Below are 20,602 nucleotides of genomic sequence, written 5' to 3' on the forward strand. Positions count from 1 at the left end.
ATAATGGAACAAAAATAACGCATATAATTCAGGGATCAAAATTACCTACCGGTAAATAATTTCACTAATATAATGGAACAAATGTTCCAAATTTCAAATCCTAAATTATCGATTCAGAGTTTATTTGGTTGGAATTTGATAATTGACAGAGTGAAACCTTAAGAAAGAAATGAGATTGAAAGAAAGGTGGATTTTCCGGCTAAATTCAGCCGGAAATCTCGAACTTGACAAATCTTTTATGGTTCCGGCATCCAGCTATATGGACAAATCACCGGCAAATTTGTTCTCCGGCGGCGTACAGAGAAACATCTCGAACCTGTTTGAGCTCAATCTCTCTTACAATCACTTCTCCGGCGAAATTCCGTCGAGTCTCCGGTGGGCTTCACCAACTTCACTATCTTCAGCTTGAATGGTCTACAAGAAGTGAAAAAAGAAATTAGGTTCTATGCACCGAGTATTTACACAATCAGGTAATTGAAGATAGTCTATTTAATAGCAGTAATTAGAATAAATGATAAGTAATTTGCTATAACGTAATTGAAATCATTACCGTGTATATAACTTAAATTGCGAGACCACGCTCTTAAAGTCAGTTTCAGAACAAAATTAGACGCAAACTCTGTACTTTCCCCTTGTTTTATATTTCTCATTTTGTTTCAATGCACACTTTCTATATTTAAAGATAATTTTATTTTGAAGTTCTTATTTTACGAGATATACAGGGCCACACAAATGCGTATGAATTATTTTAGACCATCAGTTTTAAAAGTGTTTAATTCTTTTTAAAATTTTGTGTCCAATCAAATTTGTACGGGAGGAAAAATTTGTGTGATGGATTGAATTGAATATTGTCATTGACAGATGTGAACAATGTGGTTTCAAGTTACTTTGGTAGAATTTACCAAGAACTGACAACGAATAAAGTATACATAAAGGAAGGAGCAGATACATTTTCGTCAATTAAAGAATTACTGGAATGGTGAGCAAGTCTTTGTTAAACCGTGTGATAAGTCAACCAAAGACTTATGACAGTAATAAAGAAGATAGTGCCTTAAATTGCAACTGAACACAACTTTCCTACATCTGCAAACTTCTTTCACATTCATCTACAATGGCTTCTACTTCTTCACCCACTCAAAATTGGAAGAATGATGTTTTCTTGAGTTTTAGAGGTAAAGATACTCGTAAAACTTTTGTGGGTCATCTCTACTATGCTCTAAAACACAAAGGGGTTCACACTTTCAAAGATGATGTAAGGTTAGAGAGAGGAAAGTCCATTTCACCTGAACTTGTGAAAGCTATTGAACAATCAAGATTTGCTATTGTTGTATTTTCTAAGAACTATGCATCCTCCACTTGGTGCTTGGATGAACTTGTAAAGATCATGAAATGCAAGAAAGAATTAGGACAAACTGTGATACCCATATTCTATGACGTAGATCCATCGGATGTGAGTAAGCAAAGTGGAACTTTTGCTGAATCATTTGCTAGACATGAGGAAAATTTTAGAGATGATTTGGAGAAGGTGCAATCTTGGAGGGATGCATTTGGTGAGGCAGGCAAAACAGCAGGATATGATTTACCAAATGGCTACGACGGGTACAAGGCTCTCTTTCATTTTCCTTCTTATTCTCTGTATCCTTTTAGCATAACAAAATTCATGTCAGTCAACTATACTTTAATCCCAGTAGTTGGGGTTGTCTATACTCTTCACTATTCAGGGTATTCATAGAAAATTCACACTCAAGAAAATATTTCTGTAGTTTATCCAGTATACCGAAGATATGTTCTCAGTCAGGAATATTAATAAGTTCTTGGGAAATCAAGGTAAGAGCTTAGTTCATCATTGACTAAACAATAGCCTCAAAGATATGTTTGAACAACTTAGAGAAGCTAAAAGTAGTTATACTACCCTTATGCAATTTAAAAGAGAGAAAAAAAAAAGGTAGGGCTGAAAAAATAAAAATATGCTGCTTTGTGTGTTCGAGTACCACAATGGTTGAGGATATGGATTATTGTCTCCTTATATGGATTTGACAATCCTTACTTCATGAGCTAGTTTTGTGGTTAAGTTAGGCCTAAGATCCATTTCTTAACATGTTTTTTTAGAGCCAAACCCATCTCTATTCTTGGTTTACCCAATTTTATGGCCCTCATGTTATGTTGTCCATCCTCCAAATGTTTAGTTTTGGACGTGTGAAGGGAGTTAGAATCCCACATTATTTTTGGATATGAGTTGTTGTCGCCTCATATGGTGTTGGACAATCTTCATCCAATGAGCTAACTTTTGGGGTTAAATTAGACATAATGTCCATTTTTTAATAATGGTCGTTTCCCAAAAGATATATCTCTAAATGAAGAAGAGAAAAAGGTAAATGAGAAAAATAAGGAACCAAACATTAACTGGGAGAGGAATTGTGAGAAGTATAGCGCATAAAAGTTTCATTAATTATGTCTAAAGTGTTTTACAATATCCTTTTTATATAGATTACATAATAATAGATATTTATTTCCCAATGTGGGACATTATACATTATTAACTATCTAGCACTCCCACTCAAGTCGGTCATATAAATCATATGTACCGAGCTTGCTACAGATGTAACTAATACGAGAACCAGTAAGGGACTTGGTGAAAATATCTGCAAGATGATCATTCGACTTCACAAACTTTGTACAATATCTACTGGGAGTATCTTTTCTCAATCCTCTCATGGAATACCGGATTTGACGCAATATGAAGAGCAACTTGATTATCACACACCAGTTCTATCTGGCTGATTTCTCCGAACTTCAATTCCTTAAGCAACTGCTTGATCCAAACTAGCTCACATTTTGCCATGACTCGATATTCTACTTTTGCGCTAGATCGAGCAACTACATTCTGTTTCTTATTTTTTCAAGAGACAAAATTATCTCTTACTAGAACATAATATCCAGACTAGAACGTCGCCTCGATCCTCGAATAGTAATCCTTTGCCTGTAGCTGACTTTATATACCAAAGAATGCGAACAATTGCACCATAGTAACTATTATAGGGAGAATCCATAAACTGACTTGCAATACTCACAGGAAAAGAAATGTCAGGTCTAGTCATTATGAGGTAATTCAGTTTTCCAAGCTACCGCCTATATCTCCAAGATCGCTAAGAGGCTCCCCCTGTCCTAGCAGAAGCTTAGCATTTAGATCCATAGGAGTGTCAACAATTGTGCAACCTATCATTCCTGTCTCCTCAATAATGTCTAAGGCATATTTCCGCTGTGAAATAGCAATACCTGAGCTAGACTAAGCAACCTCAATACTTAAAAAATACTTTAATCTACCCAGATCCTTAATCTGGAAGTGTTGAAAGAGACGCTGCTTCAGATTAGTAATACCATCCTGATCGTTGCCAATAATAACAATATCATCAACATAAACCACTAGATAAATACACAGATTATGAGCAGAATGCCGATAAAACACAGAGTGATCAGCTTCACTACGAGTCATGCCAAACTCCTGAATAACTGGGCTCAACTTACCAAACTAAGCTCGAGGAGACTGTTTCAAACCATGGAGTGACCTGCGCAATCGGTATACAAGACCATTAGACTCCCCCTGAGCAATGATACCAGGTGGTTGCTCCATATAAACCTTTTCCTCAAGATCACCGTGGAGAAAAACATTCTTAATGTCTAACTGATAAAGAGGCCAATGACGAACATCGACCATGGACAAAAAGAGGTGAACAGATGCTACTTTAGCCACGAGAGAGAAAGTATTACTATAATCAAGCCCAAATATTTGAGTGTATCCTTCTGCAACAACACGAGCCTTCAGCCGGTCAACTTGGCCACCCGGGCCGACTTTGACTGCATAAACCCAATGACAACCAACAATAGACTTACCTGAAAGAAGAGCAACAAGTAGGGATGGCAAACGGGGCGGTGCGGGTGTGGGGCGGTGCGGGTTTAAAGCTATGCAGGGCTGGGCGAGGCGGGTTTTAGGTTATGCGGGGCGGTGCGGGTGCGGGTTGAAATAATTTTTAAAAAAACTGATGCGGGGCGGGTTGCAGGTCTATGCGGGTTTACGCGGGTTTAAGCAACTTTTTTGGTTGGCCTATTCTGCAAATTATCAGCAACACAAACCTAGATACAAGTTTAAAAATGCGGTAAACTTTCTAATCAAAATAGTAAAAGCTATTTAAAATTTTTAACCAAAGTTGGAGAATTACGACAGAGCGCTTATGGGGTTCTCACTTTCTGTGGAGTCAAATCCTGCACTTGATGGTACAGAAGATATGAAAATGATGATTAGACTTCTGGACAAATTAGACATATTGCTTAAGGTGAGGTTAATTATTTTTGGTTGGTTAACTTAAAGAATCGTCAAGTTATCTTCTCCTTATTAATTCTAATGACATCATTAGAGTCATTAGAGAATTCTTTATTAGTTTCTTCAAGTGTATGCTTCCCAGCATATATATATATATATATATATATATATATATATATATATATATATGCCTACTTTGGTTTTATATTTTCTATACGACTTTCTTTTTTAATTATTCAATGTGTATAGACAAAGAGTAGAATAATGCTTGCAATTTCGTGATCAGATTAGAGCAAAAATTAATATATCGTGAATGATAAGATAAAAAGGTGGAGAAAAGCAGATAATAATATAGAGAGAGTTAATATCAATCGAAACAGTAATAATGTAAAATACTACTTTACAATGAATAATAATATATTAAAGGGGTGATTTGCGGTTTTTACAATGAGCAACAAAAACTTTTTTTTTCTAATTGCCGAATTCATTACACAATCAACAAAAGATCATGCATTTATTTTTATTAAACTGAAAATTCCATCCAAAATCTCAAAAGAAAAAAAAATAACAAAATGAAGAAAAAAACTTATGCGGGGCGGGTGGACGCGGGTGTCGGTGTGGGGCGGGTGAACGCGGGTGGAAATGCTATGCGGGGCGGTGTGGGGCAGGTTAAAGACATAATTGCCCCTCAAATCCCTTAAAACCTATTCCAAATACTTTCTACCATATTTTGTAATTGACATGTTGACTACACATGATCGTTATTTCAATTTACTATTTTAATACCGACGAAAAGTATTTAAAAATATCTTGTGTTTGTTTAGTAAATGAAAAATATTTTCTGAAAAAATTATATACTAAAGATTAATAATAATATTAGCAAATGGAATAGTGTAAAAGAATCCACTATTTGCTCCCGTGTAGAAAACAATTGGCTTTAGAGAGTAAAAAATGTGGAGGGTAATAAAACTGTTGCAAACATAGTGTACAAAGTTAAAGAATGTGGAGGGTATTTTTGTAAACAATCAATTTTTTGCAATGCCTTAATACACCAAAAACAGTGAATAAGAAATAATCTCAGCATAATTAATCTCAGCATTACTAATACACCCTATTCAACGTTATTCTTATACCTCCTACCAAACGACCCCTAAGTATGGATCATACACTTTTTCGGAGTGCAATTGGTGGACTAGGAAGAGACAAGTACGCATTAGCTGCAGAAATTGATGCAAGACGTGAATTATCTTGGCCTGATGCTGGACGTGGACGACGATGATAAGTCAAGAGTGGTGGCCTTGTGACTGGGGATGTAGGAGGAGCAACTATAGATTCCTCAAAAGTCTGTATAGGTAGTAGTGGTTGTGGTGGTGCCGTGTATGTAGATTCCTCACAAGTAGGTACATGCAAGACCTCAGATTTATTAAGATGATCAGAAGAAGTAAAGTAAGGTCGAGACTCAAAAAATGTGACATCGGCTAACATAAGATACCTAAGAAGATCAAGTGAGTAGCAACGATACTTCTTTTGAACCCGAGAATAACCAAGGAAGACACACTTAGGAGCTAACTTATCTTTTGAAGGAGCTAAGTTGTGAACAACACATGTACTCCCAAAAACACAAGGAGAAAGAGAGTATAACGGTGACTTAGGGAACAATACTGAATGTGGAATCTGATTCTGGATAGTAGATGAAGGCATCTGACTAATCAAGTAACAAGCTATAAGAATTGCATCGCCCCAAAAATGCAGTGGAACATGGGACTAAATGAGAAGTGTGCAAGCAGTTTCAATGAGATGCCTATTCTTTCTCTTTGCTACCTCATTTTGCGGTAGCATTTTGCTGAGGGGCATACAGATTAGATATTTGATGGATAATTCCTTGAGAAGTCATAAACTGCTGAAACTGAGAGGATAAGTATTCTAAAGCATTATCACTACGAAAAGTGCGAATAGAAACACCAAAATTGATTTCTAATTTCAGCACAAAATTCTGGAAGATAGAAAACAACTCAGAACGATCTTTCATTAGAAAAATCCAAGTACATCTTGAGTAATCATCAATGAATGTAACAAAATAATGTAATCCTAGGGTTGAACGGACTCTACTAGGATCCCATATATCAGAATGAACTAAAGAAAAAATAGACTCCGAACGACACTCAGCACTACGCAGAAAGGTGGCTGGGGTATGTTTCCCAAGTTAACACGACTCACAATCTAATATAGACAAACTAGGCACCATCTTCAGTAGCTTGGATAAATTCGGATGTCCTAAACGTCTTTGAATTAGATCTGGAGGATCTGTACCTGGACATGCTGTGGAGGGATTTGGTGAGTTAAGATAGTAAAGGCCTTGTGATTCACGCCCTGTACCAATCATCTGTCCTGTATTGCAGTCCTGTATAATAAAGGAATCATCAATAAAATATATACCATAATGGAGGGCATGAGTCAAAGACTAACAGATGCGAGATTAAAAGGATAAACAGGGACATAATGAACAAAATCCAAAGTGATGGAGGATAAGGGATTAGCTTGTCCAATTCCTTTTGCTTTTGTTTGGACTCCATTGGCTAAAGTAACATTGGAAAGAGACTGAGTATAAACACTATTTGACAAAACTAACCTATTACCAAAAATATGATCAGAGGCGCCTGAATCCATGACCCACGGTCCAAGAGTAATAAGCTGGGAAACACAAGCAAAGGAATTACCAGCAATAGAGGTATCAGTCTGAGCAATAGAGGCTACTTGTGGAGGTGTCTGTTTACTTGCTCGATACTGAAGTAACTCATTATATTCTTCTTCAGTTAAAGAAAATCCCTGGTTACCTGTAGTCTCGGTTTGAGCAACATGGGCATTTTTAGGCGGTCGACCGTGCAAAGAGTAACACACCTCACGAGTGTGTCCAATCTTATTACAATAAGAACACTTGGGTCGAGATCTTCCAAAATGACCTCATCCTCGTTTATTCTCCATAGTCTGAGATATCTGCTTTTCCATTGTCTGAGATGCGAGAATAGATGAGTCAATAGTTGGTGGTGACACCACTGTGTGACGGGGTGGCGTAGCAAGACGAAGAAATCGAGAGAATAGTTCATCAACCGTAGGAACCGAAGAATTAGCCAAAATTTGGTCAAGCACCGAGTCAAGGTCATAAGACAGTCTAACAAGTGTAAGAACTAGAAACATCTTCTGTCGTTGCTCTTGCTGTTTTTCAACACTAGCAGTGATTGGCATGCAGCAACAACAACAACAACAAACCCAGTTTGATCCCAACAGGTGGGGTCTGGGCATGAATTTCTCAAATTCTTCCATTACTGCCTGCACCTGTCCTAAGTAGGTAAACATCCAATTTCTGTTTCTTTAAGTTTGTCATCCGAGATATCACATCATAAAAACGAGATATGTTATTAGTGTATAAAGTACGAGCCTTCTACCAAACTGAAAAATATGTATGAAATGGACGAAACAAATGCATTATCTTGGAATTAGTCGATCGCCATAACAAACTACATAATTGAGCATTACTTTTCTCCCAGAGTGCTTTGGCTTTTTCGTCTCCATCACTACTCTTCTTGGTTAGGTGATCTTGAATACCTTGACCCTTGCACCACAACTCAACAAAAGAAGCCCAAGCTAAGTAGTTTGAACTTTCCATCAAGGGTTCCAAAGTAATCATCAAACTTGAATTTCCAGAACCCGTGCTGAATCAAAAATATCAAGTCCCAAAGACATTGTTGGACCAAATAGCACAGACAATCAAGAACAATAAAAAAACTCACAGGAACAGTGAAGAAAAAACAATGTATCTTGCCGGAGACTGAATAGTCGCCGGAAAATAAAAAGGTTCGGAATTTGATGTAACTTAGATGGATAGACTCGGAATAGTCTCGCGAGCAAGCTGTCCAAAAGGAGTTTTGTCATAAACTGGCCAGAAGGCAGCTCATGCGCCAGAGAGTGAGGAGATCTTGCCAAAAATTTTCCCCTTCTGGTCGGCGCGCGGGGGGGGGGGGGGGTATTTTTCGGCGGGGTTTGCTGGGGTTTGGTTGCCGCAAGGTGGAGGACCCTGTTGTGATGTTGGTTTTAACACAACATTGAGGGAAACGTAGGTGACACAATAACAGCCCTAGAAGTCACCGAAAACTAACACATGGCGTCTGTGTGGCAGAGTTTTCTTTCCCGGATGTTTCTCACCAACGCTCTGATACCATGTGAGAAGTATGGCACGGAAAAGTTTCATTAATTATGTCTAAAGTATTTTACAATACCCTATTTATATACAATGATTAAATAATAATAGATATCTATTTTCCGATGTAGGACATTATACATTACTAACTATCTAACAGGAATCAAAGGGGGTATGTGAACAAGGAGAAATGACATATGATTGAGCTCATTATTTTCTGATTTTCATGGTCCCAAAAGGATTAGAAATACTAAATCTATTACATAACTAGTAAATTTGTCCGCGCTTCGCGCGGGATTAAAAAATATCTATAAATTTGTTAAATGGTATTATAAATTTATAGATGTAAAGAAAAAGAAACATGAAAATACTTGTGTTTCCTTCTTATCTATAAAAATCATGTGTAACCTAACCATCCTATCCTTTTTTTCCTACAATGATAGAATTCTATATCTTGTAAAATTTAATTATCACAATCACTCATCTGTAATGATATGCTAACTCAAAATTAAAATCATATTCTATTTTTCGCAAATTTAATACCTAAAGCATATCAACATTATTTAGCTCATATTGGGGACCAAAAAAGCAAAACAAACCACTAGATGCATAAGAAATTGTAGAAATTACATATGGTTATAGTGATTAGGAGGTTTTACAAAGAATTCCAAAGTAAATACCTCTGGTAATTACACATAGACAATCACTTTAAAAATTTCTCATGATTTTGACCCATAAACAAAACAACTTTGAAAAGCTCACAAAAAGCTAAAGAACTCACAAAAAAAATTAAACGCAGTCAATATCCCAACTCCCAAGTATAACATTCTTCATTGTAGATTATGGAAAGAATAATCCCAAGCATGATGAATAAATAGGAGTAAAACTATATAAGTTTCTATTTATAATACGGAATTAAGAAAAATATCTGAAACACCTTTAAAGTAAATTTAAAAGACAATAAACACAATAATCCTAACCATAATTAACAAATACAAGTTTCTATGTATGACGCAGAAGCAACATAATATAATTTTGAAAGTATTATCAAACAATAATGCTCAATTGAAAAGAAAAACTTCTAACATTATAGTAAATTATAATAAAATAAATATTTTTTCAGTAAAGTAAACCAAATAAACTAATACCATCAGTAAAATAAAGGGAAGAATAGTTTTTGGTATTTTTTCTTCAAAAAGATAATCTACAAAAGGAACATGCAAATTCCTAATAATAAAAATTGGAAACCTTAGAAAAGAATACTTCAAATGCACAACAAAAAAAGCCCGTATCTCTCCCTCGATCAAATTAAAGAGCTTGCGATTCTAGAATAGACACAAAATCTATATGTACTTGTTTCTGACTATTATCAATGAAGTTCTAGAGTTATTATGAATATTTATATGTAAGTAGTTTTTTAGCTTTTGTTATATTTTTATTCTTTATCATAAAACATCATATTTTGATTCCGAAGAATCTCTCTTCACGTGACACTCCCCTCTCATTCTTGCAAATACAATCCATTTGTATGCAACCCAAATGATATTCCTACAAACACATTGAATATTTTACTCAAGCTTAACATTAACTCATTGCACATCAATATACTGAAATTCTCAACTCGAGATACTCCTACCCCTAATTATACATCACATGAAAGAAAAATGATTCTTATGATTCTATACGGTACGGCTATCATTAAAAGCTCAAGGAAATCATCAAAAATAAAAGACATCCATAGTAATGATAATAGACATTCTAACTAACTAAATATCGCCAACATGAATCATGATTCGATATAGAATTCAAAGGAAAAAGGCAAAATGGCCTCCGGGCCACTTAAACTTGTACCCGTTTGTCAACCCGGTATATAAACTTTTATTTTTTCCATTTGGACACCTCTACTTGATGAACTGAATACTAATAAACACATCCGACTGAACGTGTTCTTCACTCGCCGTGACATGACTGACACGTCATATACTAAGCCTTTTATTCTTTGACATGTGTAATCTGTGGGTCCTACTTTCAAAGAAAAATCATTTTACCAGATTTTTATTCTCCTCTTTAAAAAATTAATTTTTGTCTTCTCCTTCATAGTCAAAGCTCCCGCCGATCCACCACCATTTCACCATATTCAATACTCGGCCACCTAAAACCCTCCCACTTTCTAGTCTCAGGCCACCACTAGCAGTCTCTCCGCTCTATTCAGGTGCTCTTTTTTCTCTCTGCGTTGTCAAGCTCTTGGAAAGTTTGAGTTACATTCTTTCAATAATCGGACTTTAATAAAACCAAATTATTGAATGCATGTTTGCGAACCTGTATCAATTCCATGGCACAAATTTAATGTATTTCGTTTTCTCTTAGCTAGGGCATTTCTAGGTTATATACTTACCGACATATCTTGCAGCTTAATTTGTTAGTTAATTCTCGAACTCTGAGTGTTTGATTATATCTTTAAGGCCACCTAAAACCATCCCACCTAAATCTGAAAGCCAGACCATTGGTTTATTTGAGGTATTTTTATGGAGCATAGATCCACCATTGTTGTACAGTGAAGAGCTTCAAAGCCTCTAATAGAGATGAAAAAAAAAGAGAAACAGAAGGACTTGTGATTTCAGGGGAAAGAAAAGAAAAGAAAGGGAAAGGGGATGGGGAGATGGGGTGTCGGGTGGGTTTTTGTAATTTTTTATTCTTTTTTACTTTTTATCTTTTCTTTTCATTTTTAATTACTCAAGCAAATTGCTTTCACGCGTTTGATTTGCGTGATATGCACACACTATTGCCACGTCACACATATTGTTGCCACATAGGTTTGGTCAATGGTCAGAGGTGTTTATTGGTACTCATTCCGTCAAGTACAAGTGTTTAAATGGAAAACTTGTAAGTTCATTTACCGGGTTGACAAACGGGTACAAGTTTTAAGTTGCCCGGAGGCTATTTTGCCAAGGAAAAACATTAAATTAAAGATAGAATATATTATATTAAAAGAGAGAGAAGGGGGATAAGTGGAGAACTTGCTCTTGTCATGTTTAACGGTGTGTGAAATCCAAAAGGGAGTGCAAAGGAGGAATAAATAAAAAACAGATTAAAAACCAAAAGGAATGAAAACAAAGAATATTGAACAAAAGCAGATTGACAGTCTTTGAAATTATAATGAGATTAGCACTTTATGCTTTTGACATTCTAAATAGAGTTCCGATATATATAACTTATAAATCCAGCACTGTTATTAAACTTTAAGGCAAATAAATGCCTCTCAATTGCTGAAACGTAGTGGGAATGACATTCTAATTAATAGAGGCTTCAACTGATTATTAAGACAAATAAAGACCACATCAATTGCTGAAAGTAGTGGGAATATGTAAAGTCTGTCGACAGCAAAAAGAGAATTTTGGACCAGATGAGAGGAAAAATGTCAAAAAAGGAGATACTATCTCCGTTCCAGTTTATGTGAACCTATTTCCTTTTTGGTCCGTTCCAAAAAGAATGATCACTTTCTAAATTTGGAAACAATTTTGCTTAAACTTACAATTTTACCCTTAATGAGAAGCTTTTATAACCACACAAATACTCTGGGCCCCTTTTTGAATTGTTTAGGACCACAAATTTCAAAAGTCTTCATTTTTTCTTAAACTCCGTGCCTAGTCAAACAGGTTCACATAAATTGGAACGGAGGGAGTGAAAGAAAAATAGGAATGCTGGTTAGAGAGGTGCCACATCACCTCAACTATGCCCAGCTTTATATATTTATATAGATTTCCACACTAATTGTTTTTCATGGTTTTGAATGGACTAGGAATACTTAGACGTATCAATCATGCACTCTGTTTGTGAAGCCTCGTTTCAAGTTGTTTTTGCAATTGCTTGTACAGGTATGAATCGAATTGCATCCAGCATGTTGTTGAAGACATACTGGGTAAATTGTGTCAAGTTACTTCAACCATTGATAATGATTTAGTGGGGATGGAGTCTCGAGTGCGTGAAGTAAGTTCATTACTAAGGATGGAAACACCTGATGTTCGTTTTATTGGAATTTGGGGGATGGGCGGCATTGGTAAGACAACAATTGCAAGCGCTGTGTTTGGCAAATATTCTGGCCTATTTGAAGGTGTTTGTTTTCTTGATAATGTTGCAGAAATGCAAAGGACATATGGACTGCAATATTTGCAAGGTGTTCTCCTCTCAAAAATCCTAAAGTTAAGCTTAACTATTACAAGTGTATATGAAGGCATGGAAATCATAAAGAAGAGGTTGCGCTCAATGAAGGTTTTTATCATTCTTGATGATGTAAATCAAAAAGACCAATTAGAAATGTTAGTTGGACGGCATGATTGGTTTGGTAGTGGTAGTAGAATTTTGATTACAACAAGAGATAAAAATTTGTTAGATAATCATATGGTGGATGAAGTGTATTCTGTGAACTTGATGACTCTTAATGAAGCTATTGAGCTATTTAACCTACATGCCTTTAAGCAAAGAATTCCTAAGAAAGACTTTGAGGAGCTTTCAAATCAAGTTGTACATTGTGCCGGTTTGCTCCCTTTAGCTCTGAAAGTTTTAGGTTCGTTTCTCTATGGATTAGACAGGAGGCATTGGAGATCAACTTGGAAAAGGCTGAAGGATCTGCCAAATGATGAAATTCTTGCTAAGCTTAAGATAAGCTTTGAAGGACTGGGGCATGTTGATCAGAGACTCTTTCTAGATATTGCATGCTTTTATAGAGGAAAATTGAGGAGTTATGTAGAGGAAATACTTGAGAGCTGTGATATCGGATCTACAATAAGAATAAAAGTCTTAATTGAAAAGTCTCTTTTATTTATCTCACCATATGACACAATTGAAATGCATGATTTGATACAAGAAATGGCCTGGCACATCGTGAGTCAAGATGACTCACGAAGGAGTAGAATATGGCTTCCTGAGGACATTGAGGATTTGTTTACTGGAAATTTGGTAAGATATGTCATTATCTCATTCATAAGAACTGTATTGCCATCATCCACTTTTAGGTTCTGTACGGATTTCTTGTTCTTTTTCTTTTCTTTTTTCAATTATTTTGCAACATAGAATTGTATTTTGTTTTCTCATTTGTGTTGATCACATCACTTTTTAATATTTTATATCATTTTTTGGTTAGTTAAATGAATGAGATCAATTTTGTTATTCAACAAATGTATAATGGGTACAATTGTCTTGTGTTTAAAATGTTGTTTCCTCATGATTTTTAACTAAATCATTTTGATACATTGACACACAGAGAGAGAGAGAGAGAGAGAGAGAGAGAGAGAGAGAGAGAGAGAGAGAGAGAGAGATTTTGTTATTCAACAAATGTATAATGGGTACAATTGTCTTGTGTTTAAAATGTTGTTTCCTCATGATTTTTAACTAAATCATTTTGATACATTGAGAGAGAGAGAGAGAGAGAGATCAATTTTGTTATTCAACAAATGTATAATGGGTACAATTGTCTTGTGTTTAAAATGTTGTTTCCTCATGATTTTTAACTAAATCATTTTGATACATTGAGAGAGAGAGAGAGAGAGAGATCAATTTTGTTATTCAACAAATGTATAATGGGTACAATTGAGAGAGAGAGAGAGAGAGAGAGAGAGAGAGAGAGAGATCAATTTTGTTATTCAACAAATGTATAATGGGTACAATTGTCTTGTGTTTAAAATGTTGTTTCCTCATGATTTTTAACTAAATCATTTTGATACAGTGACACAGAGAGAGAGAGAGAGAGAGAGAGAGAGAGAGAGAGAGAGTGTCTTGTGTTTAAAATGTTGTTTCCTCATGATTTTTAACTAAATCATTTTGATACATTGACACACACAGAGAGAGTATTCATTCTACTAGGAATCACATTCTTTTGTTATCAGTTGTTTCTTTTTCCATATTATTGTATTTGTGTGGTCTCGTCTTTTGATATCTTTTTCTTGAATTGAACTACCAATGAGTATATGTAAGATTAGGAGACATCCCCTTGCAAGTTCATGCCAATATCTACTTCAAGTATTAATCGAACTTTCAGCTATGGAAATGATTTTCACACAATAGTGTTTTTTAAAGGTTTTCTTTTGTTTCCTTTTAGGAAGCAGAATCTGTGGAGGGACTATGGATACCAAGGAATTACATTACAAAACAGGATATATCATATTACAACATCAGTGAAGCATTTAGGAGAATGAAAAGATTAAGGGTACTTGTAGTTAGAGCAACAGATTTCTGCTCTATTGACCCGATTACTCATCTTCCTAGCAGCCTAAGGTGGCTTGATTGGGAAGGTTGCCCTTTAAATTCATTGCCACAGAGTTTTGAACCATCAAAGCTTCTTCGCCTTGATATACTCGAATGTACTACACTTCATAAACTCTGGTTAATTCCGAAGGTAGGATTGTTACCATTCCTTTCCTTTGGCATTCTTATTCCATATTTTTTAAAGTTAAATCAATCTACTTGCTGAATGTTATCACATAATTATAATTTCCTTCCATTCTAAACAGGGTTTGGACAAACTAAAAACTTTGTACCTCAGCTATTGCGAACACTTGGAAGAAGTTCCAAGCTTTGAGATGATGCCAAATTTAGAGAGAGTAAAGCTAGAGGGATGTAAGAGTTTGAGAGAAGTGAGCCCATCCTTTGGAGTTCTCATGAAGCTCATTTCACTGGAGCTAATTGATTGTCAGAGCCTTGAGAAGCTTCCAAGTTATATTCAGATGGAATCCCTTAAGAGTCTCAAACTTTCTTGTCTTCCAAAGTTGAGGGAATTACCAGAAACCAAGGGGTTGCACCGTTTATTGACATTGGAGATAACTGATTGTCAGAGTCTTGAGATGCTTCCAAGTTGTAATCAGATGGAATCTCTTGCAACTCTCAAACTTTCTTGTCTTCCAAAAATAATGGCCTTGCCGGCAACAGAAGAGATGCACCATTTATTGGAACTTGTTATAGAATATACTCCAATAGTAGAGCTTCCGGTGTCAATTGGAAATCTTGGTTCCCTCAAACAACTACGGTTAAGTCATTGTAAAGATCTAGTAAGCATTCCGAACAGCTTTTCTTGTCTGAAGAATCTAAGAGTTCTTGTGATCTACAACTGCAAAAGACTTGCAGATTTGCCAGAGAAGATGGGTGAGTTGAAGCTGTTAGAAAAGCTAGTATTATCTGGTACTGCAATTTCCCAAATACCTCCTTCAGTTGCAGACCTTCATGAACTAAGCTTTTTATCATTCTCTCCCTGGTTTGGATACAGAGAAGATGCAACTTTTCTGTTACCCTCTGCATCAGGTTCATCGTCATTTAGGGTGTTAAAGCTTAATAAGCACACACTATGTAGTGGAGAACATTATCAGGATCTTGGATGCTTATCTTCTTTGGCTCACTTGGATTTGACTAGAAATGATTTTACTAGTTTCAATGAAAGCAACAATCAGCACTTTCATTACCTAGATATAACATTTTGTGAGAAGCTTGTAATGCCCAGACTTCCATCATGCATAAAGGAGTTATATGCATATGATCCTTTAGTCTTGAAAAGCATCCCTGATTTCCCCACCAAATATTCAGAGCTGTATTCAGTGTCATTCACACAGCATATTGAGAATAGAGGTGAACTGACTGATATCTTGCACTTTGTCCTCCACTTAATTAGTGTGGCATCTCAGGTATCGCTCTTTCTCTCGCTCGTCATTTTTCTGCTTATCCAATTAAGTTTAAGGAAATGGAGATTGGAGCTAATGCAATTTTCTTTCGTGCAGTCTGAGAAAAGGCTACCATTTAGCATTTTTTTCCCTGGAGATATAAGATGGAGCGGGTTCAATTATTATCGAAAAGAGCATACGAAAAGATTCTCCACTCCACTTGATCCAAGTTGGCATGAGAGTAAATTCAAAGGATTTGTTATATGCTTTCGTGTACCATTGGATACTGTTCAGAACCAGAAACCTTTGGATTCTAAATCACGAAGAGGAAGTCACTGGTTCGGTTGCACTAAGGTTACAGCTAAGTTAGTGCAAAGATATGACAGGCAAGAACAAGATGTACTCCAGAAAAAATGTTTGATTGTTGCTCGCCAAGCAATTTGCTCTCATAGTAGTAAATATGCCATTTGCTTTAGCTACATACCTTTTCTAGCACTATGGCATACTTCTGATAGTGAAAAGGGGAAGAAGCCAAATGATTATTGCTTCTTTGAGGCGTCTATAGACCCAGGCATTGCAACAAAATGGGGACTTCTTCTGGTGTACGAGAATAAAATTAAACAGATAGATCAATCAACCATCTCGGTCCAACGTGATGTGGAGTCTCCAAGTTCTGACCTGTTGAGAGAATCTAATGATGACCAAGTCCAGAAAACGGAGGATGCTTCTGTTAAGAGAAGACGGGTTGATTTTTGTCAAAGAGATAATATGGTTTCATTTGAAGCTGGCTGCTCTATGAAATTTCAAGCGATGAAGGACTCATGCTCTCCCAGTGACTTTCAGACTCTCCAAATAATTCCTGATCAACAATTGGAAACACCATGCTCTTCTGCAGCTCAAAGCTTCCGACACAGGGAAGAGTCATGCTCTTCTGGACAGCCACAAACTTTACAGCTCCCTCCAGCTGATCGACAAGTTGATGAAGCGATAAATGAGGCTACCTCCTGCATGGTATTTGAACTGGAAGCGCCAAGCTCTTCGGAGCAGCCTGAATCTTTTGAAGTCTCTCCAGATGAGCGCAAAGATAATTCAGTGACAAATGGGTCAAGCAGCTCTGAGGTATTCCAAGAATTGGAGGCACCATGCTCTTCTGGACAACCTCAAATTCTCCAGCTCTTTCCCTAGCATTCATGATTTAGAATCACTAGCAGCCTCTTAATTTGCTGGCGTGACGTGAAGCTTTTGGATCTTATGCTTTAGGTACTTCTGTCTGGTTTCAATTAGTCATGTTTCTTGTAATTCAGGGAGCATTTATTTGCTCCGAAGCTGTTATATGCAAATCTTCTGGCTGAGAGTTCTCTCTGTTTCGGTTATTTTATCTTGCATATTAGCGTGGTTTTTCTTTCTGCTACTTGTCTCTCAATACATATTAAGTGGGCGTTTGGACATAAGAATTGTAAAATTCCAAAATAGGGAGAAAATATTTTCTAAAGTGAAAATGGTATTTGAAATATAGAGTTGTGTTTGGACATGAATATAATTTTGGGTTGTTTTTGAAGTTTTGTGAGTGAAAATTTTGAGAAACAGCTTTTTGGAGTTTTTCAAATTTTCGAAAATTTCCAAAATGGATATTCAAGTGAAAATTGAAAATTTTATGAACAAACGCTGATGAAAAATTTCTTATGTCCAAACGGGCTCTAAATACGATATATTTCTGTATACCAAACCTCCAAATCCATTTTTCCAACAAGGCTATGTTAGTTCCACTTAGATTCAGCCCTTTGTTGTTCCGCTTTGTTCCTCAAGAGGAAAAGGAAAAAAAAAAAGCTCTGTTAAACACCAAAGCCGTAACTCCTTCACCTCCACCTTCATAGGAGCTATTTAGAGAATGCAATGATGAGCATTGAGCAAGGTCTGAAAATGAATGATGTTTTTTTAAGAGAAGATGATATAGTTCTGAAAAGATGATATATCTCAATGGTCCTTTTGGATACTGTTGTTTGTTTCCAATTTATTATCATGCTCCTAAACTGTCTCAGAATAATCTCTTTCTATGATACTGTTTGTGGTTGCGCAACCTTTGTGCAGTTTATAGTTTTAAAAAAAAAGAAATTTACTTAACTCTTTTTCTTAACTACTCCCTCCGTTCCAATTTATGTGAACCTATTTCTTTTTTGGTCTGTTCTAAAAAGAATGACTCCTTTCTAAATTTGGAAACAATTTAACTTAAACTTCCAATTCTATCCCTAATGAGAAGCTTTTATAACCATACAAATACTCTAGATCCCTTTTTGATTTTTTTAGGACTACAAATTCCAAAAGTATTCATTTTTTCTTAAATTACGTGTCCAGTCAAACAGATTCACATAAATTGAAATGAAGAGATTGAAACGAATCAGTCATATTGGTAAGAAACAAAAATAAATAGAAGGAAAATAACTCACAGGAACTCTGATATATCTACTTCTCGATCCATCTTTTCCGATAATTTTTTTTATTTCCGACACAAAAAATCATGAAATGATAATAACAGAAACTACTTAGAGTTAAGTTAAAATTATGGCACAATGATTCCTGCAAACCTTGAATAGCATTTATTTTTACATATGGGCAATTTAGATAAGGGGTCTAATGATATACTATGAAACAAAACTGAGTAAACCTTGCAAAAAGATTATCAAGGCAAGAAAAGAATATCTTTTTCCTCTTAATTCTTCCGTAAAATTTCTATAAGTTCTGCTCATTTTTGTAAAATTATTAGCTTAATTTAACTGTCCCAGAAAACTTTGTAATAGTCTCCTATCTTCTATTTTGTTTGGAAATTTGTCTATTACAATACAAATTAAAATAAAGTATCATATCATATCATATACTATGATACGAATAATCATGATCTTATTAAGGTATTAAAAAATCAATGACCTTGATAACTGCTACGCATAACTTGGTTAATATGATATATCTTATTTGTTCCTCGCGTATTTATTCCTTTCAATACAAATATTTTAAAATTGAAAGTATTTGTAAAATTGAGGGAGACAAGAAGGGTGGTATCTTTTTGTATTGCCAAATATGTACAAAAAACAAATACTTTCAATTTTAATTTGTCGACATTATACGAGTCAACATACACTTAGAGGATAAGATGAAAAAAATTCGTACACAAGGTGAGGTAAGTATGATATAACACATGATGTATTGACTTCATTGCTTCTATTTTTGAGGATTTCTTTTGGGTATGGTTTATTTGTTCGCCAAATAAGATTAAAATTCATCATTTGTTAGGAACTTGAGATTTTCCCTTTGACTTTTATTTTATAAACCAAAATATTCTTTAATAATTTTATGTGATTTATAAAAAATTTATGCCCATTGACATATGTAATACACGCGCAACGAGTGTGCAGATACTAGTTCTACCAAAAATGCTAATATAATCTCTCATGGTAAAAGAGCCGAGTCACAATATTATATTAATTTTGACCAAGTATAACAAATAACTTAGTAATACTTTATTTTAAAATATAAAACTTTTCCTATTTATCGTTTCAAATTAATGAGGCAATCCTTATTATGTGAGTATTGTTTTGGGCAACAGAAAGTTTAATTTAACATTTTTGTCCAATAAAAATCTAGCAAAATAAGTACAAGTATTATAAAATACTGATAAAACTGAAAACACAACTGAATCTAAAAAATCTCACAATTACAATATAGTGATGTTCTTAGTAATTTTTATAAATTGATTTTTTTTCTTGAAAAATTAAGAATTATTCCATATATAAAAGTAGAACTAATGCTTCTTTGTTATACTTAACCACGTAAAGAAATATTTTATTTTTTCAAGAATACTATTGCGATAAATTTTTGTTTGGAAATGATGAAAATACTTGGATTATTTTGTAGTTAGGTATTGTTTCAATAATACATATATTATCAATAAACAAAATTTATATCATCGTCAGTATGAAGAAATAAACATTAGTTAAAAGTTAAAAGAAATAAAGATAAACCATTTTTTAGATTTTCTTTTACTCCACATACATTTCAGCTCTTTAAGTCCCATGCAAGCATATTTTTGTGCAATTCAATCATTAGCTTTGTGTACTACTAATTTCTTATTTGTTATATTTTTTCAACTTATGTATACATCCTATTGGTATTATCCTATATATAACTAATACATAGCAAACCGTGATATTAACAAAGCAAGGGTTTTTTTAACACTCGCATAAACATAGAATCTTACATAAATATCCCTTTCAACTTACCAATCTTTAGCCATTAATCATAGACTTAACAAAACTAGCCAAGCACATATAAAAATTAAAAACCCAAATAAATAAGATTCTTTCTCTCCAAGAATTACACGCAAAGATCTCCTTCCATATTTTTAAGTGTGATCAACAACATTCGATGTAAGACGGAAAGAAAATTTTATGGATG

At 35.0% G+C, this 20,602-nt stretch overlaps 1 protein-coding gene and 1 long non-coding RNA gene across 5 annotated transcripts; one reads left to right on the forward strand and one right to left on the reverse strand.

Moving 5' to 3' along the window:
* Positions 1-15: 15 nt before the first annotated feature.
* On the reverse strand, positions 16-845 carry LOC104118908 (uncharacterized). The gene is made up of 2 exons (XR_691330.4): positions 551-845; positions 16-414 (listed from the first exon to the last, which is right to left on the reverse strand). It is a non-coding gene; the product is annotated as an uncharacterized lncRNA (long non-coding RNA).
* Positions 330-17,714, forward strand: LOC104118906 (disease resistance protein Roq1-like). 4 transcript variants are annotated; one of them, XM_033652211.2, is made up of 7 exons: positions 332-470; positions 862-1,599; positions 12,389-12,570; positions 12,652-13,469; positions 14,608-14,904; positions 15,020-16,180; positions 16,274-17,714. In XM_033652211.2, the coding sequence occupies exons 2-7, from the start codon at positions 1,112-1,114 to the stop codon at positions 17,339-17,341; spliced, it is 4,014 nt and encodes a 1,337-aa protein (XP_033508102.1). In that variant the 5' UTR covers positions 332-470; positions 862-1,111; the 3' UTR covers positions 17,342-17,714. The 4 variants fall into 4 exon arrangements, with proteins under 4 accessions (XP_033508103.1, XP_033508102.1, XP_009628589.1 ...); XM_033652212.2 differs by having other exon boundaries at positions 330-470; positions 1,440-1,599; positions 12,389-13,469; XM_009630294.4 differs by having other exon boundaries at positions 12,389-13,469.
* The last annotated feature ends 2,888 nt before the right edge of the window (positions 17,715-20,602 follow it).

Source organism: Nicotiana tomentosiformis, chromosome 1 (genome assembly GCF_000390325.3).
Source record: "Nicotiana tomentosiformis chromosome 1, ASM39032v3, whole genome shotgun sequence".
In the NCBI taxonomy this organism is placed as follows: Eukaryota; Viridiplantae; Streptophyta; class Magnoliopsida; order Solanales; family Solanaceae; genus Nicotiana; species Nicotiana tomentosiformis.